At 42.2% G+C, this 25901-nt stretch overlaps 2 protein-coding genes across 4 annotated transcripts; one reads left to right on the plus strand and one right to left on the minus strand.

The window, feature by feature from the left end:
- The first annotated feature begins 3685 nt into the window (after window positions 1-3685).
- LOC123451895 (kinesin-like protein KIN-14Q) lies at window positions 3686-10139 on the plus strand. Of its 2 annotated transcripts, XM_045128443.1 has the most exons (19): window positions 3686-4043; window positions 4738-4904; window positions 4986-5129; window positions 5313-5570; window positions 5654-5725; window positions 5819-5884; window positions 6027-6119; window positions 6315-6449; window positions 6571-6652; window positions 6738-6833; window positions 6914-7090; window positions 7176-7282; window positions 7366-7541; window positions 7631-7792; window positions 7876-8129; window positions 8218-8381; window positions 8491-8649; window positions 9022-9440; window positions 9533-10139. In XM_045128443.1, the coding sequence occupies exons 1-19, from the start codon at window positions 3917-3919 to the stop codon at window positions 9693-9695; spliced, it is 3021 nt and encodes a 1006-aa protein (XP_044984378.1). In that variant the 5' UTR covers window positions 3686-3916; the 3' UTR covers window positions 9696-10139. The 2 variants fall into 2 exon arrangements, with proteins under 2 accessions (XP_044984378.1, XP_044984379.1); XM_045128444.1 differs by lacking the exon at window positions 8491-8649.
- Window positions 10140-10231: 92 nt separating this feature from the next.
- Window positions 10232-13992, minus strand: LOC123451896. Of its 2 annotated transcripts, XM_045128446.1 has the most exons (11): window positions 13667-13990; window positions 13447-13561; window positions 13118-13179; window positions 12478-12962; window positions 12199-12359; window positions 11882-12079; window positions 11644-11806; window positions 11468-11556; window positions 11099-11377; window positions 10875-10953; window positions 10232-10781 (listed from the first exon to the last, which is right to left on the minus strand). In XM_045128446.1, the coding sequence occupies exons 1-11, from the start codon at window positions 13750-13752 to the stop codon at window positions 10474-10476; spliced, it is 2025 nt and encodes a 674-aa protein (XP_044984381.1). In that variant the 5' UTR covers window positions 13753-13990; the 3' UTR covers window positions 10232-10473. The 2 variants fall into 2 exon arrangements, with proteins under 2 accessions (XP_044984381.1, XP_044984380.1); XM_045128445.1 differs by having other exon boundaries at window positions 10232-10953; window positions 13667-13992.
- Between the last annotated feature and the right edge of the window lie 11909 nt (window positions 13993-25901).

Here is a 25901-nt window from a genome sequence, read left to right on the forward strand (position 1 = left end):
AAACAATGTCCCTAGCAAGCCTCTAGTTGGCTAGCCAGTTGGTCAATGATAGTCAAGGTTTTCTGACTATACGCAAGTGTTGTCACTTGATAACTGGATCACATCATTAGGAGAATCATGTGATGGACTAGACCCAATCTATGAACGTAGCATATTGATCGTGTCGTTTTATTGCTATTGTTTTCTGTGTGTCAAGTATTTATTCCTATGACCATGAGATCATATAACTCACTGGCACCAGAGGAATACCTTGTGTGTATCAAACGTCACAACGTAACTGGGTGACTATAAAGGTGCTCTACAGGTATCTCCGAAGGTGTCCGTTGAGTTAGTATGGATCAAGACTGGGATTTGTCACTCCGTGTGACGGAGAGGTACCTCGGGGCCCACTCGGTAATACAAACATCACACACAAGCCTTCCAAGCAATGTGACTAAGTGTAAGTCACGGGATCTTGTATTACGGAACGAGTAAAGAGACTTGTCGGTGACGAGATTGAAATAGGTATGCGGATACCGACAATCGAATCTCGGGCAAGTAACATACCGAAGGACAAAGGGAATGACATACGGGATTATATGAATCCTTGACACTGAGGTTCAGCCGATAAGATCTTCGGATAATATGTAGGATCCAATATGGGCATCCAGGTCCCGCTATTCGATATTGACCGAGGAGTGCCTCGGGTCATGTCTACATAGTTCTCGAACCTGCACGGTCTGCACACTTAAGGTTCGATGATGTTTTAGTATAGTTGAGTTATATGTGTAGTTACCGAATGTTGTTTGGAGTCCCAGATGAGATCACGGACGTCACGAGGGTTTCCGGAATGGTCCGGAAACGAAGATTGATATATAGGATGGTTTCATTTGGTCACCGGAAAGTTTCGGGCAATTCCGGCAGTGTACCGGGAGTGGCGAATGGGTTTCGGGTGTTCACCGAGAGGGGCCCACCCACCCTGGAGTGAGCCCAAGGCCCTAGGGTGGCACCACAAGTCCTGATTGGGCTGGTGGAGTCAGGCCAAGAGGGCTATGGCGCCACATAAGAAAATAGCAAAAGAAAAGAAAAAGAAAAAGGAAAGAGGGAGGTGGGAAGGAAGAGGAGGACTCCTCCATCCCAAACCGAATTGGAGGAGGAGTCCTCCTCCTCCTGGCGGTCGGCGCACCTTGAGGTCCTTGTCCCTCAAGGCTAGCCCCTCCCCATCCCTCCTATATATAGTGGTGGTTTAGGGCTTTCTGAGACACAACTTTGCCACGTGCAACTCAAGCCTATTCCACATAGTTTTACTTCTAGATCGGATTTCTGCGGAGCTCGGGCGGAGCCTTGCAGGAGTAGATCATCACCACCACCGGAGCGTTGTCACGCTGCCGGAGAACTCATCTACTTCTCCGTCTTGCTTGCTGGATCAAGAAGGCCAAGATCATCGTTGAGTTGTACGTGGGTTGAACGCGGAGGTGCCGTCCATTTGGCGCTAGATCGGAATGGATCGTGGGACGGATCGCGGGACGATTCGTGGGACGGTTCGAGGGACGTGAAGACGTTCCACTACATCAACCGCGTTTCTTAACGCTTCCTACTGTGCGATCTACAAGGGTACGTATATCTAATCTCCACTCGTAGATGGACATCACCATGATAGGTCTTCGTGTGCATAGGAATTTTTTTGTTTCCCATGCACCGTTCCCCAACAAATAATAACCAATTTATTATTGCCTCTAGGGCATATTTCCAACAAGCAATACGTTATTTAAAAGACTAGAGACAATAAAATTAGGAGGGTTGTTTATCCAAACACATGGTTGCGGCATAGCCTCCCTAGCTAAGCTATAAGCTACAATGTTGATGTCCCTATTATAATAACTATACCCCACTCGAGAACGAAGACGTATATATCAACGAAATAAGGAGCGGTTGTCATAGGTGAAAAAATCCCTTTTAGGTTTCGTTTCACAAGGGAGGTTTTCCTGCCTATGAGGTCGAGGATTGCAGGGGGTTCGGTGATTCCCTCCCGTTCACACAATCCCTACTACCCCCCCCCCCTCCCCAATTTCCCGTGTTTGAATAAACTTGCGCGATCTCAACTCTCACCCAATATCTTCATCGTCCAGTTCCACGAGTAGGCCCTCGAGGATTCGGTTCCGCATGGAACGAAGGGGGTTGTCGGGGATCGGAGGGTTTGGACCAGTCAAAACCATGTGCTTTAGACGACCTTAGGGGGATTTCTCAGGATTACCAGGCTCGCGGGGTTAATCCCCTGCAAACCCTCCCAACCCCCTTCTAACAAATGAGGCCTTATAGTGTTGCCTCCTTTTTCATCTTTGGTTGAATTTTGGATGGCCAATACTATGCACCGGCGCAACGACCCAAATTTGGGCCGGTCTGTTGCCGAGCTTTGGAACTGCAAACGCAAACGGGCAAGATTGTGGCGACCAAGTCATTTTCTTCCTTCCGTGCACGAGCAAACAAAAAAAGGATCTTCACGGCCAGTCTCTTCATGCTTGCCCTTTGCTGCTGCGTCGCAGCTCGCCGAGGCCACTCGCTGTCGTAGCTCGTTGGGGACGCTTGTCACCCAGCTCCGTCGGGCCGGTCAAAAAGAAAAGACGTCCCTAGCTCCGTCCGGCGAGGCATGTCTCCTTCCCCCTGGTTGCAGCACAGTCGGGTGAAGGTGTACTCGCCACGCGCCCATCGCAACACCGCCATGCAGCTCCGTCGCCATCGCTCGCCATTGTTAGCTAGCCGTTCTTCGTTTGAAGCTTTTACAGAAGCACGTTGCAGCTTTTCTTGATGCCGGTTGCAACTTGTTGCGTCGTCGATTGTAGCAAAATTGACCTCGCTGGCTCTAGCAAAACGCCTCGGTGGTCGCAACATGGTCGTATGGTTGTAGCATTTTGCGTCGGTGATTGTAGCAAAAGTGTACGCCGGTAGTAGCAAAATCCATCAACGGTTGCAGCAAAATTCATCTCTCCGCCATTACCGGTTGTAGCTCCGTCATGATGGATGTAGCAAAGTCCATCGACGTTAGTAGCAAATTACAACAAAGGTTGCAACAAAAAAGGCACCGCGGTAGTAGGTCGTAGCTCCGCACGATGGATGTAGCAAATCTGGCGTTGATAATAGCAAAAAATGGCGATGGTTGCAACAAAAAACTTGGTTGTTTCCAGAAAAGTTTCTGTCGTCGGTTGACTCACTTATTTTACTTTTCCTTCACCGTCATTGACGTGGGGTTGCAACTTTTCTGCATATGGTTCCAGCACCATCAACGATGAGTTGCAGCTTTTCTGCGCTCCTTGCTGACCATAGAGATGGTGAGTTCCATCATCATGACGCCTCGAATAGTTTCACATGCAGGCCCATCCATGTATACTTGGGTCGTACGGGACGATTGTTTCATGGATGCTTACGTCAGCGTGGCGTGCTAGCCGGTGAAAAGCTCAACCGGACTGCCGATTTCAAACGTTTTTCATTTTGATACGCTGTGCAACTTGTCATGACTTTAAAAAGTACTACTGTACATGCATAATCACTATCGGCGTCATGTACGCAAAATCCAACGGTGCGGAGCAGCACGGTGATACGTATCGTCTTCTCGGTTAAAAAATTGCAAAACAAGAGTATCAACATTTATTTAACCCCCTCGAAAGCCCCCCACCCCACGTCACCAACAACACCCAACCGCTCTCTTCCCCTCACGAGCGCCACCACCATTCGAAAACACAAGGAAGAACCCCTCGGGCCTCAGGTCTCTCACTACCCCACCCCACCCCACCACTGCAGACGAGGAGAGTTCACCCCCAACCCCAACCCTGCCTCCCTCTCCCCCGCTCCATCTTCTCTTCTCTCCTCTCCCAGCGGACACACGGCAGTCGGTCGGCTCGTCGGGATCGGTGCTGGTTCGGGCCTTCTTGGACCAGGGACGATGGTGGCGACGGCGACGGCGACGGCGACTGGGAGGGAGCTGGCCCCGGCGGCGGCGGAGGGCGCGCTGCGGAATCACGGGACGGTGAAGGACATCGACGTGGCCACCCGGCGGGCCCAGGAGGCAGGTGAGTCCGCGGGCACACGCGCGGATCGCGCTGAATGCGGGGCGAGAATTTAGTGATTTGATCTTCTTGGTTCGCTGGCTGACTGGGGGTGGAGAAATGAGCGCCGGGGTGGGGAAACTCCCATCCCGATGTCACGGTGGCTTGATCTCGGCGCTTTGCCCCTTGATTTAGGCGAGATGTTCGCAGATGCGGTTGAATTCAAATTTCATGGTGTGATCTGGGTCCCAAGTCAGTGGATGGCGCTAGTTTAAACGTTTCCCTTGTCGCGCTTGTTTGAATTTTAGCTTGCGTTGAGCTCATAGTTGTGTTTTCTGTGCCTTGGAGTTGGTTGGTTTAAAACTGGTCCTAGCTAATGATAATACTGTACCATTTAGTATCGTTCGCTCTGCACATTATACTGTGCCAAACTGCCAATTGTGTTGTTCATTAGCAAATTACACTGCTGCGGTGGCGGCTAATGGTGATACTGGGCCAACTGTATCATTCGCTTTGCAAATCATACTGCTGCCTGTGCTGGTTCATGAAGCAGTTGTTTCATAATTTTGTGCCAACCTAACACTGAGCATACGGGCTTGTGTTTTAAATAAAATAGATAGTGTATGATGGTGATGGTTCTTACGACAGTTGATATGCATGATTGCTACAATATAGCAGCACAATGTGAATTTATGATTTACTGGGGTTGAAAATGCAGCAAATAGACGGTATAATGCAGCCAGTTGGTTGCGAAGAACAGTCGGGATTGTGTGTGCAAGGGACCTGCCAGAAGAGCCCTCTGAGGAGGAATTCCGGCTTGGGCTGAGAAATGGAATTGTCCTTTGCAATGCACTGAACAAGGTTCAGCCCTGCGCCATACCTAAGGTAGTTGCACTCTCAGTACTTCTAGTTTATTTAGTTGCCATGCTTGCTAATACACGGTGATGTTATACCCGTACATTTTAGGTCGTGGAAGCCCGCACAGATACTGTTATACCTGCTGATGGCTCAGCTTTGTGCGCATATCAGTACTTTGAGAATTTGCGCAACTTCCTTGTCAGTTTACAAGATATAGGGCTCCCTACATTTGAGCTGTCTGACTTGGAAAAGGTATTTCTTTTACATTTTGTATAGAGAGTTCATGCCATAGGTTCATTTAGCTTATAAATTCAGTATTCCTTAGGTAGATTATATCCTTATTGGTAAGGCACTTCAAATGAATTCAAAAGTAAATGATTGACTTACTTTTCCATGACAAAAGGTAACATATTTTATTTGCCAACTGGAACTCAGGGTGGCAAGGGTGTTCGAGTTGTCGATTGCGTTCTTGCTCTGAAGTCATTCAGTGAAAGTAAGACAACAGGGAGACAGACTCCATGTAAATATGGCAGCATTACAAAGCCTTCGATGTTTGGGAAGTCTTTCATACTCAAGAATTCTGATGCTTTTATGAATAAGTTAATGAGAAGCCACACAACAGAGCCAATCCAGAAAGTTTTAATAGCAGAGCAAAGCATAGAAACTGATTGCTGTCTAGAATCCACTGACATGGTAAGTTTTATAATGCAATATCAGTTCCTATTTCACACTCGTTATGTGATGTACTTCATAATGACCTGTGTCTTCCTTTGTAGACTACTTCAGAATCCCTTAACATGCTTGTGCGTACGCTACTCTTGGATAAGAAACCAGAAGAAGTCCCATCGGTTAGCCTACTTTCCTTGAATATATTGTTGATCGTCATTTAGTCGCTCTTGGTAGACATAAAAAATGAAACCAAAGTCTTTGCCAACTTGCAGATTGTCGAGTCACTTCTGATCAAAGTTATTCAGGAATATGAGTGTCGAGCTGCAAACCAGCACATGGTATGTTTCATTCCACTATTATTGAGAAGATCAGGTTTATCCAAATTTTCTGGGGCATTTTCTTAGTTGTATCGCATTGAACTTTTATATGATGATGATATATAACCGTGCAGATTTACTAATTTGGACAAACATATCACAGGTGAATTGCATAGGTGACCTTAAAGGAACTGACCTATTTTCCAGACCAGAGAAATCATTGCCAGAAAAAACTTCCACCAGTAAGCGAGTTAAGGTATACTTGTTTCTTGCCATCTATTAGCCAGACATGTAGACAGTGAGCATTGCTTTAAAATTGGATGTCAACAACTATACATCCAGGCCTTTCCAAGAAAAACTATAGATTCAGGGTTCAGGACAAACAAGTTTCTACATGGCCGGAGAGCTTTCATGTACTAATATGTTTCATTGTTTGACGAACGAAATGAAGATGGGTGAAGAGGAGCCAAATCTCTTGAAGATGATGGAAGATGTCAGCTCTGTAGTTCGGAATGGTGATTGTGCAGATGAACAGTTCCAACCAGGGGTGGAAATAAGTATTGCTCTACAACAGAAACATATCCAGGTATTTCCTTTTGTTTTACATTCCTTGTTTGGTCTTCCCTAATCCGCATTTCGGTTGATCATATTTTCCGGTTATTTGTGCATTCCTTGCTTGATCTTTTGACATAATATGCTCACTGTAGGAATTAAGAAATTCCCTTTCATCTGTCAAGTCTGGAATGGAACAATTGAGAATACAGCACTCTGAAGATTTTACTAAAATTGGTAACTTATGATTGATTTTGCATCTATCAGTTTTCTTTTCTGCAAATCTATTTAAGAAACACCATATTCTAACACGCTATAACAGGTAGGCAGCTGTACATCCTCTCTAACGCGGCTTCTGGCTATCATAAAGTTCTTGAGGATAACCGCAAATTGTACAATCAAATACAGGATCTTAAAGGTAACCATTTTTGGTGCACAAGGAATAAGATATTAAACATACTAGTCTACATCATAGATTTCGTTTGACTTTATCACCAGGAAATATTAGAGTATATTGTCGAGTGAGACCTTTTCTACCTGGACAAGCAAATTCCTCCAGTAGTGTTGCTGGCATGGAAGAAAGAACAATCACAATAACCACTCCCACAAAATATGGAAAAGATGGAAGCAAATCTTTTACTTTTAACAAGGTCTTTGGCCCAGCAGCCACTCAAGGTTACATACTTTTGTATATGCTTACTCATAATTAGCTTGACCTTCCTTGAGTACCGAATTTCATGCTTTCTTTTTATAAATGCAGAGGAAGTCTTTTCGGATATGCAACCATTGATCCGTTCGGTTCTTGATGGTTTCAATGTTTGCATATTTGCTTATGGCCAGACTGGATCAGGGAAGACATATACAATGGTAATAAGCTTTGTCAAAAAATTGTCTCAATATTCGTAGGACAAAGGTAAAAGAGCTGAGGCCATTCTTATGATGCTGTGCAGAGTGGACCTAATGTACTGAGCGAGGAAAGTGTTGGTGTCAACTACAGAGCACTAAATGACTTATTTAATCTTCAAGCACAGAGAAAAGGGACAATCGATTACGAAATTTCTGTGCAGATGATTGAGATCTACAACGAGCAAGTGAGAGATCTCCTTCAGGATAGTGGAAACAGAAGATATCCTTTTTACATTAGAAAATTCTCTGTTGTTCATCTTGGATCTTAGTTATTTGAGGAATATCTTGAATCTCCTTAACGTTTAGCACATTAGAAATAAGAAATACTTCACAGAGAGGGTTTGCAGTTCCAGATGCAAGCATAGTTCCTGTCGCATCGACCTCTGATGTTGCTGAATTGATGAATCAGGGCCAAAAGAATCGTGTGGTAGGTTCAACAGCCATCAACGACCGAAGCAGCCGCTCTCATAGGTTTGGCATGAACGTACCTTGTTTATACTGTGTTCTTACCTGTATAGTTTAGCTTTATACTTATGACTGAAACCTACATGCAGTTGCCTGACTGTTCATGTTCAAGGACGTGACATAACATCCGGGACAATCTTGAGAGGTTGCATGCATCTTGTTGATCTAGCCGGTAGTGAAAGAGTTGATAAATCTGAGGTTGTTGGAGATAGACTGAAGGAAGCACTGTACATAAACAAGTCACTTTCAGCACTCGGAGATGTGATCGCATCCCTTGCCCAGAAAAACTCGCATGTCCCTTACCGCAACAGCAAGCTTACCCAGCTTTTGCAAGATTCTCTAGGTAGTTTGCAAAGTTAATATCCCAAATTTCACTTTCTTGGTACTACAATCTACAATCTATGGGATAAACATTGTGTTGCAACGTTCAGGAGGACAAGCAAAAACACTGATGTTTGTGCACATAAGCCCTGAACCAGATGCTGTTAATGAGACAATAAGCACCTTGAAGTTTGCTGAACGAGTTGCCTCTGTTGAGCTGGGCGCAGCAAAAGCGAATAAAGAAGGTGGTGAGGTTAGGGAGCTCAAAGAACAGGTACTACTTATTCTTGATTTTTTGTTTCTGTGAATTAGCTATAGGTAGCACCATGCCACTGCCATTGAGATGTATAAGAAAGAAACTTATGTTCTTTTGTGAGTTTTAGATTGCTTGCCTTAAGGCAGCACTGGCTAAGAAGGAAGGAGAACCAGAGAACATTCAGAGCACACAGTCAAGCCCAAACATATATGGAATTAGCAAAGGCAATGCAACGCCTGTATTTCGAAAAAACAGGCAGCCAATGGAAGAGGTTGGAAACCTAGAGGTGACTATTTTCTATCCATCCCAGCTCTTTTCCAGCCATCCCAGCTCTTTCTCTTGGATAGCACAAAAATTGTATTGATTTGACCAAGTCATCCCAGTCATCCCAGTCAAATATTATCTACAGGCCTAGGCCCATAACTTGAGGACAGTGAAACCCTTCTAAAACAGAAATGTCTTGTGAAAAAAAGCTTTGTTACTAAGTGGGCTTAAGTAGATAGTTTGTTGATATAGGTCTTCAATTTAGAAAAGAAATTGGATTGCTCAGTTAATCCAATTGAGAAAACAGAAATTGTACCATATGTAACTTTTAATCTTAATCTTCTTGACATGTGGAACTCTAATATAGGTCACTGTATATTCTCTTTTTTAAAAGGTCCGGAACAATGTCACTCCCATGCAAAAAGTGCTAAAGTTTGATATTCCTGGCTCTGGCATCCTCGTCGAGCATAACTCGCCTAACTTGGTCAAGAATTCCTGGGTTGGTAACACAGCTGGTGGTGACGACCAATTCGAGAATAGCAATTCTGTTTCAGAGCAGGAGCCTAATCTCACCACTCACAACCTGCTTCCGAATTTGTTCTATCAAAGATACACTCCGGGGCCGCAAAGGGGTAGGGTTGAATCAGTACCAAACCAGGAGCCAGACGAATTTAATGGTGTTACTAACAGCTGTTTCTTGGACCAAGACATGGTGACATCAGCCAGTGGCCGGAAAGTAGTTGGCATTACCAATGGAAGCGTTTCAAATAAAAAGAAGCCTCGGGCAAAGAATGAAAATAATATGACAACGAGGTGAGGCCAGCTGCTATTTATACTCAAATGAAACTATTCTTTGCACATGATTAGGTAACTTTAACCTTTTCTTCTGGTTTTGAACAACTCAGGAGTACAAATCCAACATGCAAGTCACCACCACAATCGCAGAAAAGACTACAAACACCAGTCAGGAACTCTGTGCAAAAAACACCTACCAAGAATGGCAAACAACTTTTGAGTGGTACAGATGGAAGAAGAACTCCAAATGGAAAAACTAGCACTGCAAAGTAATGAATCAATGTGAAGGTGGATTTTGTTGCCATCGTCCTCGTCCGTGCATGGCATTGTGCTGACAAATTCAACAGAAAGCTTTTGAAAAGAAGTATCTTCTTGAAACTCTTTGGAAGCATCACCAATGTGGAGTGATTTACATCCACTGGATGGGTCATTTTATTACGTTGAATATAGATAGAAGATCTTCAAGAGACAGAAAGAAGTTAAGCATGGGGAATTTCATATTTGGGATATGTACGTCTTCTACACTAGAAATTACTGTTGTACCATTTGTTCATGAGCGCTGCACCTTGTGAGCAGTTGCTTCTAATGGACAGGCTAGCTGTGTTTATAGCATTTTTTACTTGATCTCTTCAATAGCAAGTATCAAGCTAAACTGCCAATCTCAGGCCAATTACAACTTATCCACGGCATTTAAAGGCACCTCACTTCATTTTAAAAGGATTGTCTCAAATGAACTTCAGGAGCAAGAGAGTGAAAAATTGCATGCTTTTCACATGGTCTGACTCCTGAATTCATAAATAACAACTAAGTTACAGAAATATTTACTTGTATATCTGTTGCTAACAAATCACAATACAAGCTCCACACATTGTACTGTTGCTAACAGATTAGAACACAAGCTCCACACATTGTTCTGCCGCAGTACTGCTATTTTTAACTAACTATATTATTAGATTATATACTTCATCCATATCATGATGTACAACATCAAGATGGATCCTTGATCCACACATTGTTCTGTCACAATTGTTATCCACACTATTCAGCAGGGTCATGTTGTTGGTACCAGCCTTGCCCTTCCCGGGGGACTATGCAGACCCCTTCTTGAGGCCCTGGAGAGTCGCCCTACAGATGCTAGCTTCAATGCTGCCCTGATCTTGACCCACTTACGTGGCGACAAAGGTGTCGCTGCCCCTTCACTGCTAAAAAGCTGAGAAATGAAGCTTTGTATGAGCTGATCATTTTCTGCCGAGTCAAAGCTGTTTGTTCTTGATGGCTGAAAGCCAGTAACAACTTGATTAGATTGAAATAGTGTTTGTCCATTGCACAGTAGGTCAGGTTGCTTGCTGAAACTCTCTCCTGCAGATGTCATCCAGAACTGATTAGATCCAAAGCAAGTCACCATCAAATATGAGGTAATTAGCAGCAAAGGTAATGTTTCAGAGTATTTACTGCTGCTTGTAAGCTGGGAGTGAGGCTGCATAGAATCCATGGCTGTATCCGTAGACATTAAACTACTGACAGAGAAGCTCTGCAGGTGCAAAACATACTTGATTTTGTTCAGTTTAAGAGTATCCCAATGAATTGTTCAGTTCCAGTTTATATCCAGTGTTACTTTTGATAGAGATTACTTCCAATAAAAGTCACAGTGCTTGCACAAGAAAAAGTTATCTTACATTGTATGATTCTTCAGAGAAATGAGAGTGGTTCTGTCCATGCTGACCATGCATAACAACCTGCCCTGCCTGAATGTTGTCATGAACAATAGGAGAAGTTGCAGCATCTGGACCAAAATCTGTTCTTTCAATATTTGGTATATGTAGCCGTGTGATTCTTGGCCGAGTTAAGAAAGTTCCTTGGCTTGGATCATATGGTGTAAATTTGTTGGTGACTCTTTGATGGCTAACATCATTGGAAGTCTGGCCCTGCAGAAATCTTGACATATCCACTGAAGCCTGCTTGAAAATTGATGACAGCACCTTAGAGTAACCTCTATATGTTTCTTATCCTTAACCATAGTTTATGTTTGAAGCATTACTACTTACATCAGTTGCTTGTTGGAAAGCACAGAATCTCTCCTTTGATTCAAGTCCCTGACTAGTCAAGAAGTCTCCTTGAAACCTACTGTGCTGACCTGCCAACGAATTAACATCAGTGTTTGACGTTCGTAAGTAATTACTATGGTTAGTGAATGGAACTCGTAGAACAGGCAAGATGGTACCATAATTCAGTATCTGCCGATTTTGAAGAACATTACTCAACCTAGATGCACCCTTTGCATGAAACTTATGAAGTGGTACAGGACGGTTGTTGATCATAATATGATCATACTGAACATCCTTCATATTCTCATAAGCCTTTTGCTTCAGAGTCTCGACTAAATTCTGTGAAGAAAGAATATTAAATGTTAGAGCATTAGTGAGAAACTCTCCTACCTGAAGCAAGTGGGGCTAAATCACCTTCTCTGCTGGGTGAATCATATCTAAGGGCTTGTAACAATCACCAAATTTCACCCCAACAAGCTGAAGTATGGCATCAAAGAAAAATTCCATGTTGCTTTCCTTAATTTCATGCATGTAAAGAGTATCGCCAACTTTGCACGTCATGGCATGTTCTATGATGGCTTTCCAAGCTGCTGGTGACATCTTGGTGAAAGTCTAGAGGTAGAGGAGAAACCGGAAGAACTTGTTAGTCCAATATCAGTAACTCTGTTGTACTAAAGCATCGTGCAGTATTTTTTAATTAGTAGATAGATAAACATATATAGAACCTTTACCTTCAGTAGCTTCTGTTCATCCTTTACATAAGACTGTAATAACTTCTGCACGGTATCAATTCCGCTGTCTGACAAGGCCTGGCGGTAAGCCCCATTCCTACCAATCTTTTCCAAACGCCAAACTTCATCGCTCAGCTTAGGTGGATAGTGCTTTTCAAATCCTACAAAAGCAGCAAGATTCATATGATCGGTCTCAGCTCCAAACAAAGAAGGCACGTTCGTGAAGAGGAAAAATAAATAAGCAAATGAACAGCTTAAATGTGAGGCAAATAGGCATACCCTCCACCCTACGCTCTTTAACGCGGAAAGGTTCAGTGATTCCTTCAAGAACCCTCTCTCCAAAGGCATCGACAAGCCTCAGCCCCAGCCTGAACTTCTTAGTGCTTGTGAAGCTAGAGTTATCAGTGAAGTTAGCACTTCCAAGGAAAGCTTCCCCTCCACTGAGCTTCAGCATCAGATCACCGTTGAGGAGTTTTGCGCTTTTCTCTCGGCCCCATACTATATGCTTGCTGAATTCCTCAGGAGTCCAGCATTCCTCTTTTTTAGCATTGAAGTTGCCATGGAGGACTACAACCTCAACCCTAACCGAAGAAAGATGACCGAACCTGACGACGTTCGTCTGGTCGTTTTCGAGGTTTTCAACCATGGCCACCTTGAGAGCTGATCCATCCTTGGCTTCTAACTTCATCATGGTGTAAACTGGTTTTAGATCATTCAAGAACATGAGCTGATACCTCGGACGGTGGCTCCGGCCAGCTAATAGCCTACATATATAGCTCAAAAAATTACCATCAAAATTGAGCAAATGGAAGCATATTGAGGCAGCTTAGCATGTATGTTAGGAGCAGTGAGACTGACTTGAAACATTTTGTAAAATGGATCTAATTTTATCATGAGAAAGGAGAAGTATATCTCCCACCTTGGAGGCGCTGCTGCTGCACTGAATTGTCTGAACATGGCTTTCTCTACCTCCTCTGAAACCTGAAATATGCAGATGTGAGAAAGGTTATAATTTTTCCAGATGATATTGAGAAGAAGACAAAGATTATCAAGAACAGATTCGTATGTTTGGCCTTTAGCTGTTATAAACGTGAATATATCAAAGTATCACAAATGAATAATAGGCCTTTCTTTTAGCTGTTCCTTTACAGATATGAGAAGCACACACAGGTACTACTAAAAATTCTCATAAATAAATCAAAAAGGGCATATGGGGACAGGAAGCGCTTTGTTTGACCAAGTGCCTACCACTCTCTGAACCATGTTGCTGAAAACCGGCAGGAACATGGCCATGAACTCCTCCCCTATGATCCCTCTGAAGCCAAACACTCCCTGACCCATGGTCCTCCTCCCCCTCACATGCCTGCCACCCAAACAGATCAGCTCAGGATCGCATATGAACAAGGTAATTAAGTTGACCAGCCGTTGATTTGATCCCAAGGATGGAAATCCAGAGGCGGAGACTCACATGACGAGTGATGTCCAGCGCTTGCAAGGCCGGGAGAGCTCGCCGCCGTCGCCGGAACATGGACGGGGCCGCTTGGAAGAAGCCATTGTGGAAGAAAGGGAAGGAGGAGTCCATTGGCAGGGGGTCTGATATAGATGAGGAGGAGGAAGGGGGCAGGAAATGGAGGGCGGGGGAAACCTGCAGGAAGAAGCTGGGATGGTTCCCTAGTCTCAGCTTCTTTGGATTTTCTTTGGCGGCGTTTGAGTTGCCTATGCTTTTACAATACTACTTGACTTGTGATTGTCAACGGCGGATCCGCTTCTTCTTTGGTACTTTCGCCTTGCGTTTTGTGGCAGTGCGTTTGGAACGTTTTCTTCTTCTTCTTTCCTTTGTAGTTGACGATAACAGGCAGCTCAATGTACATATTTTTCTACTATTTTTTAATGCAGTTATATACCGCCGGAGCTTCCTCTGCAGTTTTTAGCAAGATTAATGCACTGAAAATGGGCCCCTGTCACGAGTGGGGCTGACAAGGCGTAGAAACATGCATGTCGGTGATTTTCTTGGAAGAACCATCGCGCGGAAGGTTTCTTGAGCTGATCAGTTCATGGCCAGTGAACCGCCGCAACCCGACTAGTACAGATCTGAGTGGCGGGCTCACTTCGTCCACTAGTGTTTGCTTACTATTTCTGGACTCTTCAAAGAAGGTTCACTTAACTATACACTGTCACCAAGGTGAGCAGAGCACCTGGATCATTGTCGCCGGCCAGCTGGAATCGAGTGTACCGGCAGAGATCTCTCTAACTTTTTCTCTAAGTATTCCCTCCGTACCACAATACTTGTTGTTCTAGTTCTCTTCAACAATAAGTATTTTAAAAAAAATTATAAATGATGCACGGTTTTGTTCATAGTTCACGCTAAACATTGTTCTTTATTATATCATGCATAAATTGTTACCCTACTGCTCGCTCCTATCTTTCTATCATAGAGGAAATCAAAACAACTAGCACGTCGAGAGGATAAACCCCCGCGTCGCCCCCGCTCGGACGACTAGGGCAGGACGAAACCCTAGTCGTCGGGGGCTCTCCTTCCTTCCCTCCCTCCATTTGATGCTCCAAGGGAAGCCGCCGGCCTATAGCCCGCAGGCCGACGGCGGTGGTGGGGGCCTCCCTCTCTCCTACGTCATGGGGATGGTGCGGAGCCCTGCGGCGTGAGGAGGCACGACCGATCTGGCCTTGGCGACGCGGCGGGTGTTCCTGCCTTGACCGGCGGCGGCACGATGGCTGACTCTGCCTCGGGCGACAATGGTTGAGGGCACGACGGATGGCCTTTCGGGCAGCAACGTTGGCTTTGTTCGGCGACGGCTACCAGATGTGCGACAATGGGCCATCTGACCCCGGATCGACGGCGGCGACGCAGAGGGCCTGGCGAACGGGTCGGCGCCATGCGTGGTCTGGCCTCCGAACAGATATGATATGGCTGGTACGGCCTACTCGCTACGTGATGGCTCATATCGGTGGCAACCCATGCACACGATGCTTGATGGAGGTTCATCGAGCGAATCCGGGTGAAAACCTCGTTCTCAGCTTGTTGTCAAGACTAGCGATGGCGGCACTCTTTTGTGTTGTTGTCTTCTTGAAGGCATCGCCGTGGAGAAGCTCCAGACCTCCATCTGCTACCTTCGGAGGAAATCCTAAATTAGTACATCGGACGACGGGGGCTCTCTGGTCTTGTTTTCCTCCTAGGGGCGTCATTTTTGGAGGTGTACATGGGCTCGAGGGACTAGTGGACGGTTTATTTGGTGGAGTGGTGCTTCATCTTACACATTCATAGTGGCCGATCTCGGCGGTGTAGCGCAATGGAGACTCGGCGTCCGGTGTGCCGAGGTGAACTCGCGTAGAAGGAGGACACTATCTGGCAGCATTGTGGCATTAATGGCAGAGAGGCCTAGCAAGGTCGGTATGTTAGTCTTCTCTGAAGATGAATTGGTGGAAAACGGCGGCGATGACACATGAGAGTGTGTCGGACCGGTTTGTACCCTAAACCCAATATGTGGCTTGGTTGGGGCCTCCGACTTTAGATGTTAGACTTTCATGCGACGTTTATTTGGTATTAGGCTCGGACTATCGATACCCCTTCATTAAGTGGATAGGAATAGCGACAATTGTTGCTAAGATGACGGCTTCAGACTAACTCATGTATTATTTTATAAGGTCTTTGTAAATAATCAGTAAAATAGACGCATGTATCGCTTAGATGCACAGGCCGGGGTAATCCTCCTTTTCTAAATAAAAAATCAGCAAAAAGGCAAAAGGAAGTGAAGGTCGTACGTGACCTATAGTGTAATCCTAATCGAGTTGCTAGACTATAAGGCCATCTTGAGCGCTGACCCGCAAACAGACACAGTGTTTGTGCGAAAATCAGTCCATACTAATGAGTTAATTCCATGGAACTACCACACCTCGACACGTCATAACGAATTGGTAGTCATATTTTTTACAAGTCAGTACCAACTCGGCAAGTCTAAGTGTTGCAAAACGGTCTAACAACCATATAATGATGTATTTACCGTATTAACATACTGGCCAACTCGTGCGTGGCGCTCCACTAACTAGGAGCCGACTCAGTCATTCTAACTGGCTGGGTCGAACCGGTTCCAATAGGACAAACCTTAGCTCTCATTTCCCCTCCCCTTCTCCCCTCACAACACGACTATCTAGCGATGGCGGCAATAACAATGGTTGTAGTGGCGGTGGTTGTGTGGGCGGCTATAGAGACTTTCCTGGCCTCGGGAGCGATGACCACGTTGGTCTCAATGGCTCCACTTCTTCTTACTACTCTAGTGACGAGGAGGAGGAGGAGGCTCCCATGTCCATGGAGCAACGGGTGAGGCTGGCAGAGATTTGGGTGGCCAACCCTAACACTAGCCATCAGTGGACGAGTGGAGCTGGCGGCATGGTGTAACTCACTCTCCTCTCTTCTTTATGCCTAGTTCAAATTTGGGGCTAGGGTTAGTTTTACTAAAAAAAACCATATTTAATGTCAATTGTAGTTTGGACAATGTTGTTTGGGATGTTAGGATGCACTTTGATGCTCAACATAATTTGGATAGGAAGTTATGCAGCTCAAATGTAACATTTTTTAATCTATATGCGATGTTACAAACACAAGGATTTTCTTTCTCTGATGAATTGTACCACATGAAGAATTTAGGCATAGGAGAGGAGAGAGAGCATGGCTTAGAATTGATTGACACAAACATCAAATTGCAGCAACTAAAAAAGGACTATGAGCATACTTTAGTTCTGAATTTCTTAGTGAGGGCAACCGCGCCTTTCAGTAATGTATGTCATAGAGAAGAAGAATTAGCAACAATATTGCATGAACCACCTGATGTGTATGATCTGAGTGAGCATGATGTTCTTGTTGTTGATGAACAAGGTGTTGTTTTTCAGAGTTAGTGCAACAGCAGTACCACTCAACCTATTGTTGTGTTCACACAAGAGAGCAGAAATTTTAGTAAGGGAAAGCTCAGAGCTGTAATGGAGGAAGAGCCACTCTTAGAGGAGGCACATAATAGTAGTGATGACTCTAAGGCTGCATATGACAATGATAACAACCCTTCTGCATAGATTAGTACATGATTTCTGAAGACACAGAGATAATAGAGGGGGATAGACTAGTAGAGTGATGTCTACTACACAACTTTATTCTTGGAGACTATGTAGGGCCTCCAAGCGTAGAGTTTTGTAGAACAACAACATTTTTTCCTCAAGTGGATGACCTAAGGTTTATCAATCCGTGGGAGGTGTAGGATGAAGATGGTCCTTCTCAAACAACTCTACAATCAAATACAAAAATCTCTTGTGTCCCCAACACACCCAATACAATGGCAAATTGTATAGGTGCACAAGTTCGGCAAAGAGTTGGTGATACAAATGTAGTATGGATAGTAGATATAGGTTTTTGTAATATGAAAATATAAAAACAACAAGGTAAAAAGTGTAAAACAACGAGAAAAACGTTGTATAAATGCTTGGTAATAAGTCCTAGGGTTCATACTTTAACTATTGTAATCTCTCAAGAATGCTAACATAGTATAATCATATGATCATCTCTCAACGTGCAACAAAAAATCACTCCAAAGTTCCTACCTAGCGGAGAACAATAAGATGAAATTGGTGTAGGTAGTAGAACCACCTCAAAGTTATTCTTTTTTATCAATCTTTTGAGCTATTCCTATAAGTGTCACAAACATCCCTAGAGTTTGTACTATAATAACACCCATGATACATATCAATCAACCCTAGTGTCACCTAGATACTCCAACGTCACCTCAAGTATCCGTGGATAAATTATGCACATGCATCAAACAATTTCAGATCCATCATATTCAATCCAACACAAAGAACTTCAAGGAGCACCCCAAGATTTCTATCGGAGAACATAGTATGAAAACGTGCAATCAACCCCTATGCATAAATCCCCAAGGTCACCGGAATCCGCAAGTTGGTGCCATAACATATATCAAGTGAATTACTTCAATACCCCAATGTCACTACGGGTATCTGCATGCAAGAAATACATCAAGTGTTCCCAAACCAAAATATTCAGTCGAACATAACGAGATCTTAAAGGGAAAGATTCAATTCATCACAACAAGGTAGCCAGGGAATAACATCGTATGATCCAACTACATTAACAAGGCCTGTGATACATCAAGATCGTGCCATCTCAATCTACTGGTACATACCCTCAGCCTCGAGGGTGAACTACTCCCTCCTTGTCATGGCCTCCTCCGGATGATGAACATGCCACCGGAGATGATTTCCCCTCTCCAGCGGGGTACTGGAAAGGCTCCATATGGGTTTTTGGTATATACACATAGTTGCGGCGGTGGAGCGAAAGTTCTCTCTTTATTTCTGGGGTTTCTGCTATATATAGGATTTTTGAGCACTAGAATCACGCCAAACTGAGCCATGAGGGCACGACCTAGGGGGCGTTCCCCATTGTATTGTGGCCCACGGGTGGCTCCCCTCTGGTGGTTATTCGCTTCAATATTGCTTATTTTCCTCCAGAAAAATTGATAAAAAAGTTTCGTGCGATTCCGAGAACTTCCATTTTCTGCACAAAAACAACAACATGGTAATTCTCCTGAAAACAATGTGAGTCCAGGTTAGTTCTAAAAAAATCATATAAAGTGCATCAACACTATATAAAAGTATTGTAAGCATAGGCAAACATGGAACGAATACTTCATAAATTATCAATACGCTGGAGACATATCAGCATCCCCAAGCTTAATTCCTACTCGTCCTCGAGTAGGTAAATGATAAAAGGAACAATGTATGAAGTGTGAATGCTAGCATAGTATATAAGTTTGATCAATGATAACTCCAATCACCCTTTTCTAGCATCATAACAAGCAACTTTTTCATAAAAATCATAATGGTTTAGTAGCAATAGATTCACATGTCATGGTTCAAACAATGCATTCTCTTGAAACTCAACATCATATGTTCTTACTCATCAAACAATTTCAATGCATCATCAAATCTAAGTAAGAGCTCCACATTCTCAACTATCATATAGTCTTTTATGATTGCTAATACTCAAAGCATATTTTTAGAACAAATAACATCCATCAAACACAGAGATAGACAGGGGCTTAATGTTTCGCCTCCCAACATACTTATCATAAAGATAATTGTCAACAATAAAGAATCATGATCAAATATATTTGACTAGATATTTATGTTTGGATCTTTCCCCCACCAGATGGTGCTTGCTAACTAATAGACTAAAGTTGGAATAAGAAGTTGACTCAACATGAAAATTAAGTAACAAGAAAGTAAATGGATTGTCCCTTTGCAGGGGGAAGTAGGGATTTGCACACGTGTCGGAGCTCATTGTTTTAAAACATAGATGAATATGTAATTTTGGATGGTGTGCCTTTCATGTCAACGTCACAACAGAGTTTTCAATATCTTCCATGCTAATCACATTATTGGCGGTTCTCGAATAGAATTGAAATTTTACTCCCCCTCCACCATTTAGTCACATTCCATGGCTATCCATATCCATGGGTACCATCCAAACAATCAACTTTCCAGGGGGAGTTCTTGTTTATTTAATATTTTATTATGCAGGACTGGACATCCTTTTTACCAGCCTCTCTCATGCAATCACAAGTGAATAAACACTCATCTTGAGAATAACTCGCTTAGCATGGAAGATAATGACCGCCCCATCGCTCCATGAGCGGTACGAGCACACAAAAGATAGTTTTATTTGAAGGTTTTAGAGGTGGCACATGCAAATTTACTTGGAATGGCAGTGAAATACCATATATAGTTAGGTATTGTGCACTCTCATGGAAGAAACTTGGTTCAAGGATTTGGATGCACAAGCAGTATCTCTACTTAGTACGAAGTTTTGGCTAGCAAAAGGTTCTAAACAAGCACCACATGTTGGAGGATCCATAACAATATAACTTCTATGCAAATATACCCAAACATAACCATTACGTTTTCTTCCTTGTCCAACTTCAACTATTTGATCAAGGTTGAAAATAATTGATGGATATTCACAATCATAAAATATGTCCAAGATAATATATTTGTACGCGAAAGTTCTCTTTCTTATACTAATCATTCATGAATTGCTCATATGACCAATACAGTCATTATCAAACTTCAATAGATTTTAATTTCTAAACCAAATGTGAAACTACTAAAAGAAATAAGAACATTGATAATTTCATATTTATGATATTTCATTCATTCACAATTTACTCTTAGGATATAAGTGAAGCACAAGAGCAAATAATCAAACTACTCTCAAAAGATATAAGTGAAGATCAATGAGTAGTCAAACAATTAAGTAGCTATGCAAGGACTCTTTCTCAACAAAGATTTTCAGATCTGAGTATTTTACTCAAACATAAAACTAAGTAAAAAATGCACTCCAAGAATAGCACATATCATTTGGACAGATAAGAACTTAGGATCAACATAGACTAACCGTTAGTTGTTGACGAAGAGCCGTGGGATGCATAGCATCCCCAAGTTTAGATGCTTGAGACTTCTTGTAATGTTTACTTGGGGTGCCTTGGGAACCCCCAAGCTTTAGCTTTTATATCTCTTTCAATCCTCTCATATCCCGGTTTCACCTAAGTCTTAAAAACTTCATCCACACAAAACTCGAAAAGAACTCGTGAGATATGTTAGTACACATAAAAGTAAATCAACACTTCATGTACTGCCAAGACAAGTTGCATAATAATTTTCAAACATCAGGTACTGTATATTATAATTTCCACTATTTATATCTACCAATATAAGCCATGAAAACTCTAGGATAAGTAGATAGCAAAACTATGACAACAATCTGTCCAAATAGAACAGTCTATAGCAATCTATTTAAAAAGTGTACTTCTGTAACTCCAAAGATTCTGAAAATTTAGGGCCTGGTACATAATTTGTATGAAAGTACTTTGTAAACATTTCAGAAACTTTACACGTTCCAATAAAATCTGATAATTAAAATACTATAGCAAAAGTTTCTATTTTTGTACATCACACATGCAATTTAAGCATTATAAAGGCAATTCTTGGAAATTTTTATTGAAAAACTAGATCATAAATAACATCTAATAGAGAACAAAAAAATAAAATGACGCTTGCAATACACATATCATGTGATGAATAAAAATATAGCTTCAAGTAACATATACCAATAATGTTGGAGACGTAAGAGGGGATGCCTTCCGGGGCATCCCAAGCTTAGACGCTTGAGTCTTCCTTGGATATTACCTTGGGGTGCCTTTAAAATCCCCAAGCTTAGGTTTTTTAAGCGTCTTATTCACCTCATATCGGTATCTCACCCAAAACTTGAAAACTTCAATCACACAAAACTCAACGGAACTTCGTGAGATGGTTTAGTGTAATAAAGATAGACCATTCACTTAGGTACTATTAATACAAGATTCATAATTGTTATCACATAATACCTACTGTATTCTATCATTCACATAATTTATATCACCAAATATAATCTATAGAAACACTAAAACAAGCAAACTATGCATGCAAAACAGAATGTGTGAAAAAAAGAACAATCTGCGAACATCTGCACAAATACCATACTTCCCTACCTCTAACAATTCTGAACAATTAGGAGAACTCACAGATTTGCATAACAAAGCAGTGTAAAAATTTCAGAATTTTTTGAAGTTCCTGTAAAATCAGAGAAATTCTGCATTGGACATAAAAGTTTTTGTGTTTGCACAGAATCAAACAAACATGTATCCACACTATCCCAAAGGATTTACTTGGCACTTTATTGAAAAAGACACACAAAACATGATTACTACAGTATCGTAATCATGTGAACACTCAAAAAAAGTAGGTAGAAGTGTTGGGTTGTCTCCCAGCAAGCACTTTTCTTTAATGCCTTTTAGCTAGGCATGATGATTTCAATGATGCTCACATAAAAAGTAACAAACTGAAACACAAAGGGAGCATCATGAAGCATATGACAAACACATTTAAGTTTAAACCACTTTCTATGCATAGGGATTTTGTGACAAAACAATTTATTGGAGCAAGAATCAACTTGCATAGGAAGGCAAAACAAGCATGACATCAAAACTTTGAACACACATGGAGGAAATTTGATATTATTGCAATTCCTACAAGCATATGTTCCTCACTCATAATAATTTTCAGTATCATCATAAAGGAATTCAACAATATAAATATCACATAGATAATTCTTTTCATGATGCACAAGCATAGAATTTTTATTACTACACACACAAGCAAAATTCTTATCATTCATGGTAGTGGGAGCAAACTCAACAAAATAACCATCATGAGATACTTGATTGATATAATCCATGTGAAAATTAAAATCATGATAACAAGTTTCATGGTTATCCTTATTATTTATAGCATAAATGTCATCACAATAAACATAATAGATAGGAGGCATGATTTCATCATAATAAATTTGCTCATCAAAACTCGGGGGACTAAAAATAGCATCTTGATCAAACATAGCATCCCCAAGCTTGTGGCTTTGCATATCATTAGCATCATGGGTATTAAGATAATTCATACCAACAATATTACTATCATGCTCATCATTCAAGGATTTCACATTAATCATTTTCATAAATTCTTCCTCTAGCAATTGAGCGCAATTTTCAGAACCATCATTTTCACGAAAAACATTATAAAGACAAAGCAAATGAGGTAACATAAATTCCATTTTTTGTAGTTTTGTTTTATAAAACCAAACTGGTGAAAAACAAGAAACTAAAAGATTTAATTGCAAGAGCTAAAGATATACTTTCAAGCACTCACCTCCACGGCAACGACAGCAAAAAAGAGCTTGATGTATACTACACAACTTTATTCTTGTAGACTATGTTGGGCCTCCAAGTGCAGAGTTTTGTAGGATAATAGCAATTTTCCCTGAAGTGGATGACCTAAGATTTATCAATCCGTGGGAGGTATAGGATGAAGATGGCTCTTTCAAAAAATCCTGCAATCAAATACAGAAAATCTCTTGTGTCCCCAACACGCCCAATACAGTGGCAAATTGTATAGGTTCACAAGTTCGGTGAAGAGATGGTGATACAGGTGTAGTATGGATAGTAGATATGGTTTTTTGTAATCTGAAAATATAAAAACAGCAAGGTAGAAAGTGGAAAACAATTAGCAAACTGTTGTATAAATGCTTGGTAATAAGGCCTAGGATTCATACTTTCACTAGTGCAATCTGTCAACAATGCTAACATAGTACAATCATATGATCATCCCTCAATGTGCAACAAAGAGTCACTCCAAAGCTCCTATCTAGAGGAGAAAAATAAGATGAAATTGGTGTAGATAGTAGAACCACCTCAAAGTTACTCTTTCTGATCAATTTTTGAGCTATTCATACAAGTGTCACAAAGAGCCCTAGAGTTCGTACTAGAATAACACCCGTGACACATACCAATCAACCCTAATGTCACGTAGATACTCCAATGTCACCTCAAGTATCCATGGGTAAATTATGTGACATTGAAAGCACATATGCTCCCTTGGTGGTTTTGATAATTCATGACAACATACATTATCTCTTGGACTAATACTTTTACCTAGTATATTTCTGGTATAGTCCACATAGAGCATTGGCAAAAACGATTGTGTGGAGAAGCCCCAAGGAAAGGAATAGGATTGGCCAAGCTTCAAGATACAAGACTCTACATTTCATATTTGTGAGAATTCACATTTGAGTTTATTGGAAAGCCAATACTATTAAAAGGGGGTGAGGTATGTGTGATGAATTGGTTGCTCAAGTGCTTAGAGATAGACACCAAAAATACTCAGCAATTCTCTCACAAAATCTCTATTCAAAGTCTATACATCAAAAATCGGTGCCACCAAGAATTCCATTTCGACCCTACCTATTTTCCAGAGACATAACCATTGCGAAACTCTAGAATCTCGGTATCACCAAGTTTCACTTCGGTGCCACCAAAAGTTAGTGACCAACTCTGTGGTATCTCTCTTACAGAATCAGAATTTCTGAGTTTGGAATCGATACCACCAAGGTTTGGAAACTGCCCTAGGTCACCATATCGGTACCATCGAGATTCGTATATCGGTCTCACCAAGAATTCGAAAGTTGCCACATTTTTTGCAAATCGGTGCCATCGAGATTCGTTTCGGTTTCACCAAGTTGGTCAATAATGTTGTAACGGTTGGATTTTTGAAGATGCCTATATATACCCCCACCACCACCTCTCACTCGCAGGGGAAGCACTCAGAACACACACACACACTTGCCATATTTGTTTTTCTGAGAGAGAGCAACCTACTCATGTGTTGAGATCAAGATATTCTAATCCATTCATTTGAAACTTGATCTCTAGCCTCCCCAAGTTGCTTTCCACCCAATCAATCTCTTCCACCCATGCCAAATCCATGAGAGAGTGATTGAGTGTTGAGGATACTATCTTTTAAATCACAAGAGCAAGGAGTTCATCATACTACCACATCTATTACCTTTTGGAGGGTGGTGCCTCCTAGATTGGTTTGGTGTCGCTTGGGAGCCTCCTACTTTGTGTTGTGGAGTTGAACCAAGAAGTTTGTAAGGGCAAGGAGATCGCCTACTTCGTGAATATCTATCCTGATTGAGGCTAGTCCTTCGTGGATGTAATCCATGGTGGAATAGACAAGGTTGCTTCTCCGTGCACTCGCGCGATTGTTACCCTTCGTGGGTTGAAGTCTCCACAAACATGGACGTACGATAGCACCACCTATCGGAACCACACCAAAAATCACTGTGTCAATCTTTGCGTTTGATCTTCGTAAACTCTACTCTTTACTTACATGTGCAATTTCTTTACTTTCCACTGCCATATATGTTGACTAGCATGTGTAGGGTGTGTATGGCTTATTAGAATTGCTAAAATTTGCAAACAATTAATTTTGTGAAAAGGATAGGTTTTAATTTATGCAAGTAGTCTATTCACCCCCTCACTAGACATCCCTTCTAGTGATCCCACAGACATGCATCAAACAATTTCAGGTCCATCATATCAATCCAACACAAAGAACTTCAAGGAGCACCCTAAGGTTTCTATCGGAGAACATAGTATGAAAACGTGCAATCAACCCCTATGCATAGATCCCCAAGGTCACCAAAATCCGCAAGTTGATGCCATAACATATATCAAGTGAATCACTTGAATACCCCAATGTCTCTACAGGTATCCACATGCAAGACATACATCAAGTGATCTGAAACCAAAATATTCAATCCAACATAATGAGATCTTAAAGCGAAAGATTCAATTCATCACAACAAGGTTGCAAGGTAATAACATCATATGATCCAACTAGATTAACAAGGCCTGTGATACTTCAAGATCGTGCCATCTCAAGAACAAGAGAGAGAGAGAGAGAGAGAGATCAAACACATAGCTACTGGTGCATACCCTCAGCCCCAAGGCTGAACTACACCCTCCTAGTCATGGACTCCACCGAGATGATGAAGATGGCCACTCGAGATGATTTCGCCTCTCCGGCAGCGTAATGGAAAGGCTCCAGATGGGTTTTTGGTCAATACAGAGAGCTGCAGCAGTGGAGCGGAAGTTCTATCTTCATTTTTGGGGTTTCTTGTATATAGAATTTCTTCAGCGCTGGAATCACGCCAAACGGAGCCACATGGGCCCCACAAGCCATCAGGGCGCGGCCTA

This window comes from Hordeum vulgare, chromosome 5H (genome assembly GCF_904849725.1).
Source record: "Hordeum vulgare subsp. vulgare chromosome 5H, MorexV3_pseudomolecules_assembly, whole genome shotgun sequence".
In the NCBI taxonomy this organism is placed as follows: Eukaryota; Viridiplantae; Streptophyta; class Magnoliopsida; order Poales; family Poaceae; genus Hordeum; species Hordeum vulgare.

Excerpts from the sequence above, each read along its gene's own strand:
- LOC123451895 (XM_045128443.1), top strand. The coding sequence starts at position 3,917 with ATGGTGGCGACGGCGACGGCGACGGCGACTGGGAGGGAGCTGGCCCCG. Across the intron at positions 4,044-4,737 it reads CCGGCGGGCCCAGGAGGCAG|CAAATAGACGGTATAATGCA; the intron begins GTGAGTCCGCGG and ends TTGAAAATGCAG. Across the intron at positions 7,091-7,175 it reads TGGCCCAGCAGCCACTCAAG|AGGAAGTCTTTTCGGATATG; the intron begins GTTACATACTTT and ends TTATAAATGCAG.
- LOC123451896 (XM_045128445.1), bottom strand. The coding sequence starts at position 13,752 with ATGGCTTCTTCCAAGCGGCCCCGTCCATGTTCCGGCGACGGCGGCGAG. Across the intron at positions 11,807-11,881 it reads TGATTCACCCAGCAGAGAAG|AATTTAGTCGAGACTCTGAA; the intron begins GTGATTTAGCCC and ends CTTTCTTCACAG. Across the intron at positions 11,557-11,643 it reads TCGGCAGATACTGAATTATG|GTCAGCACAGTAGGTTTCAA; the intron begins GTACCATCTTGC and ends ATTCGTTGGCAG.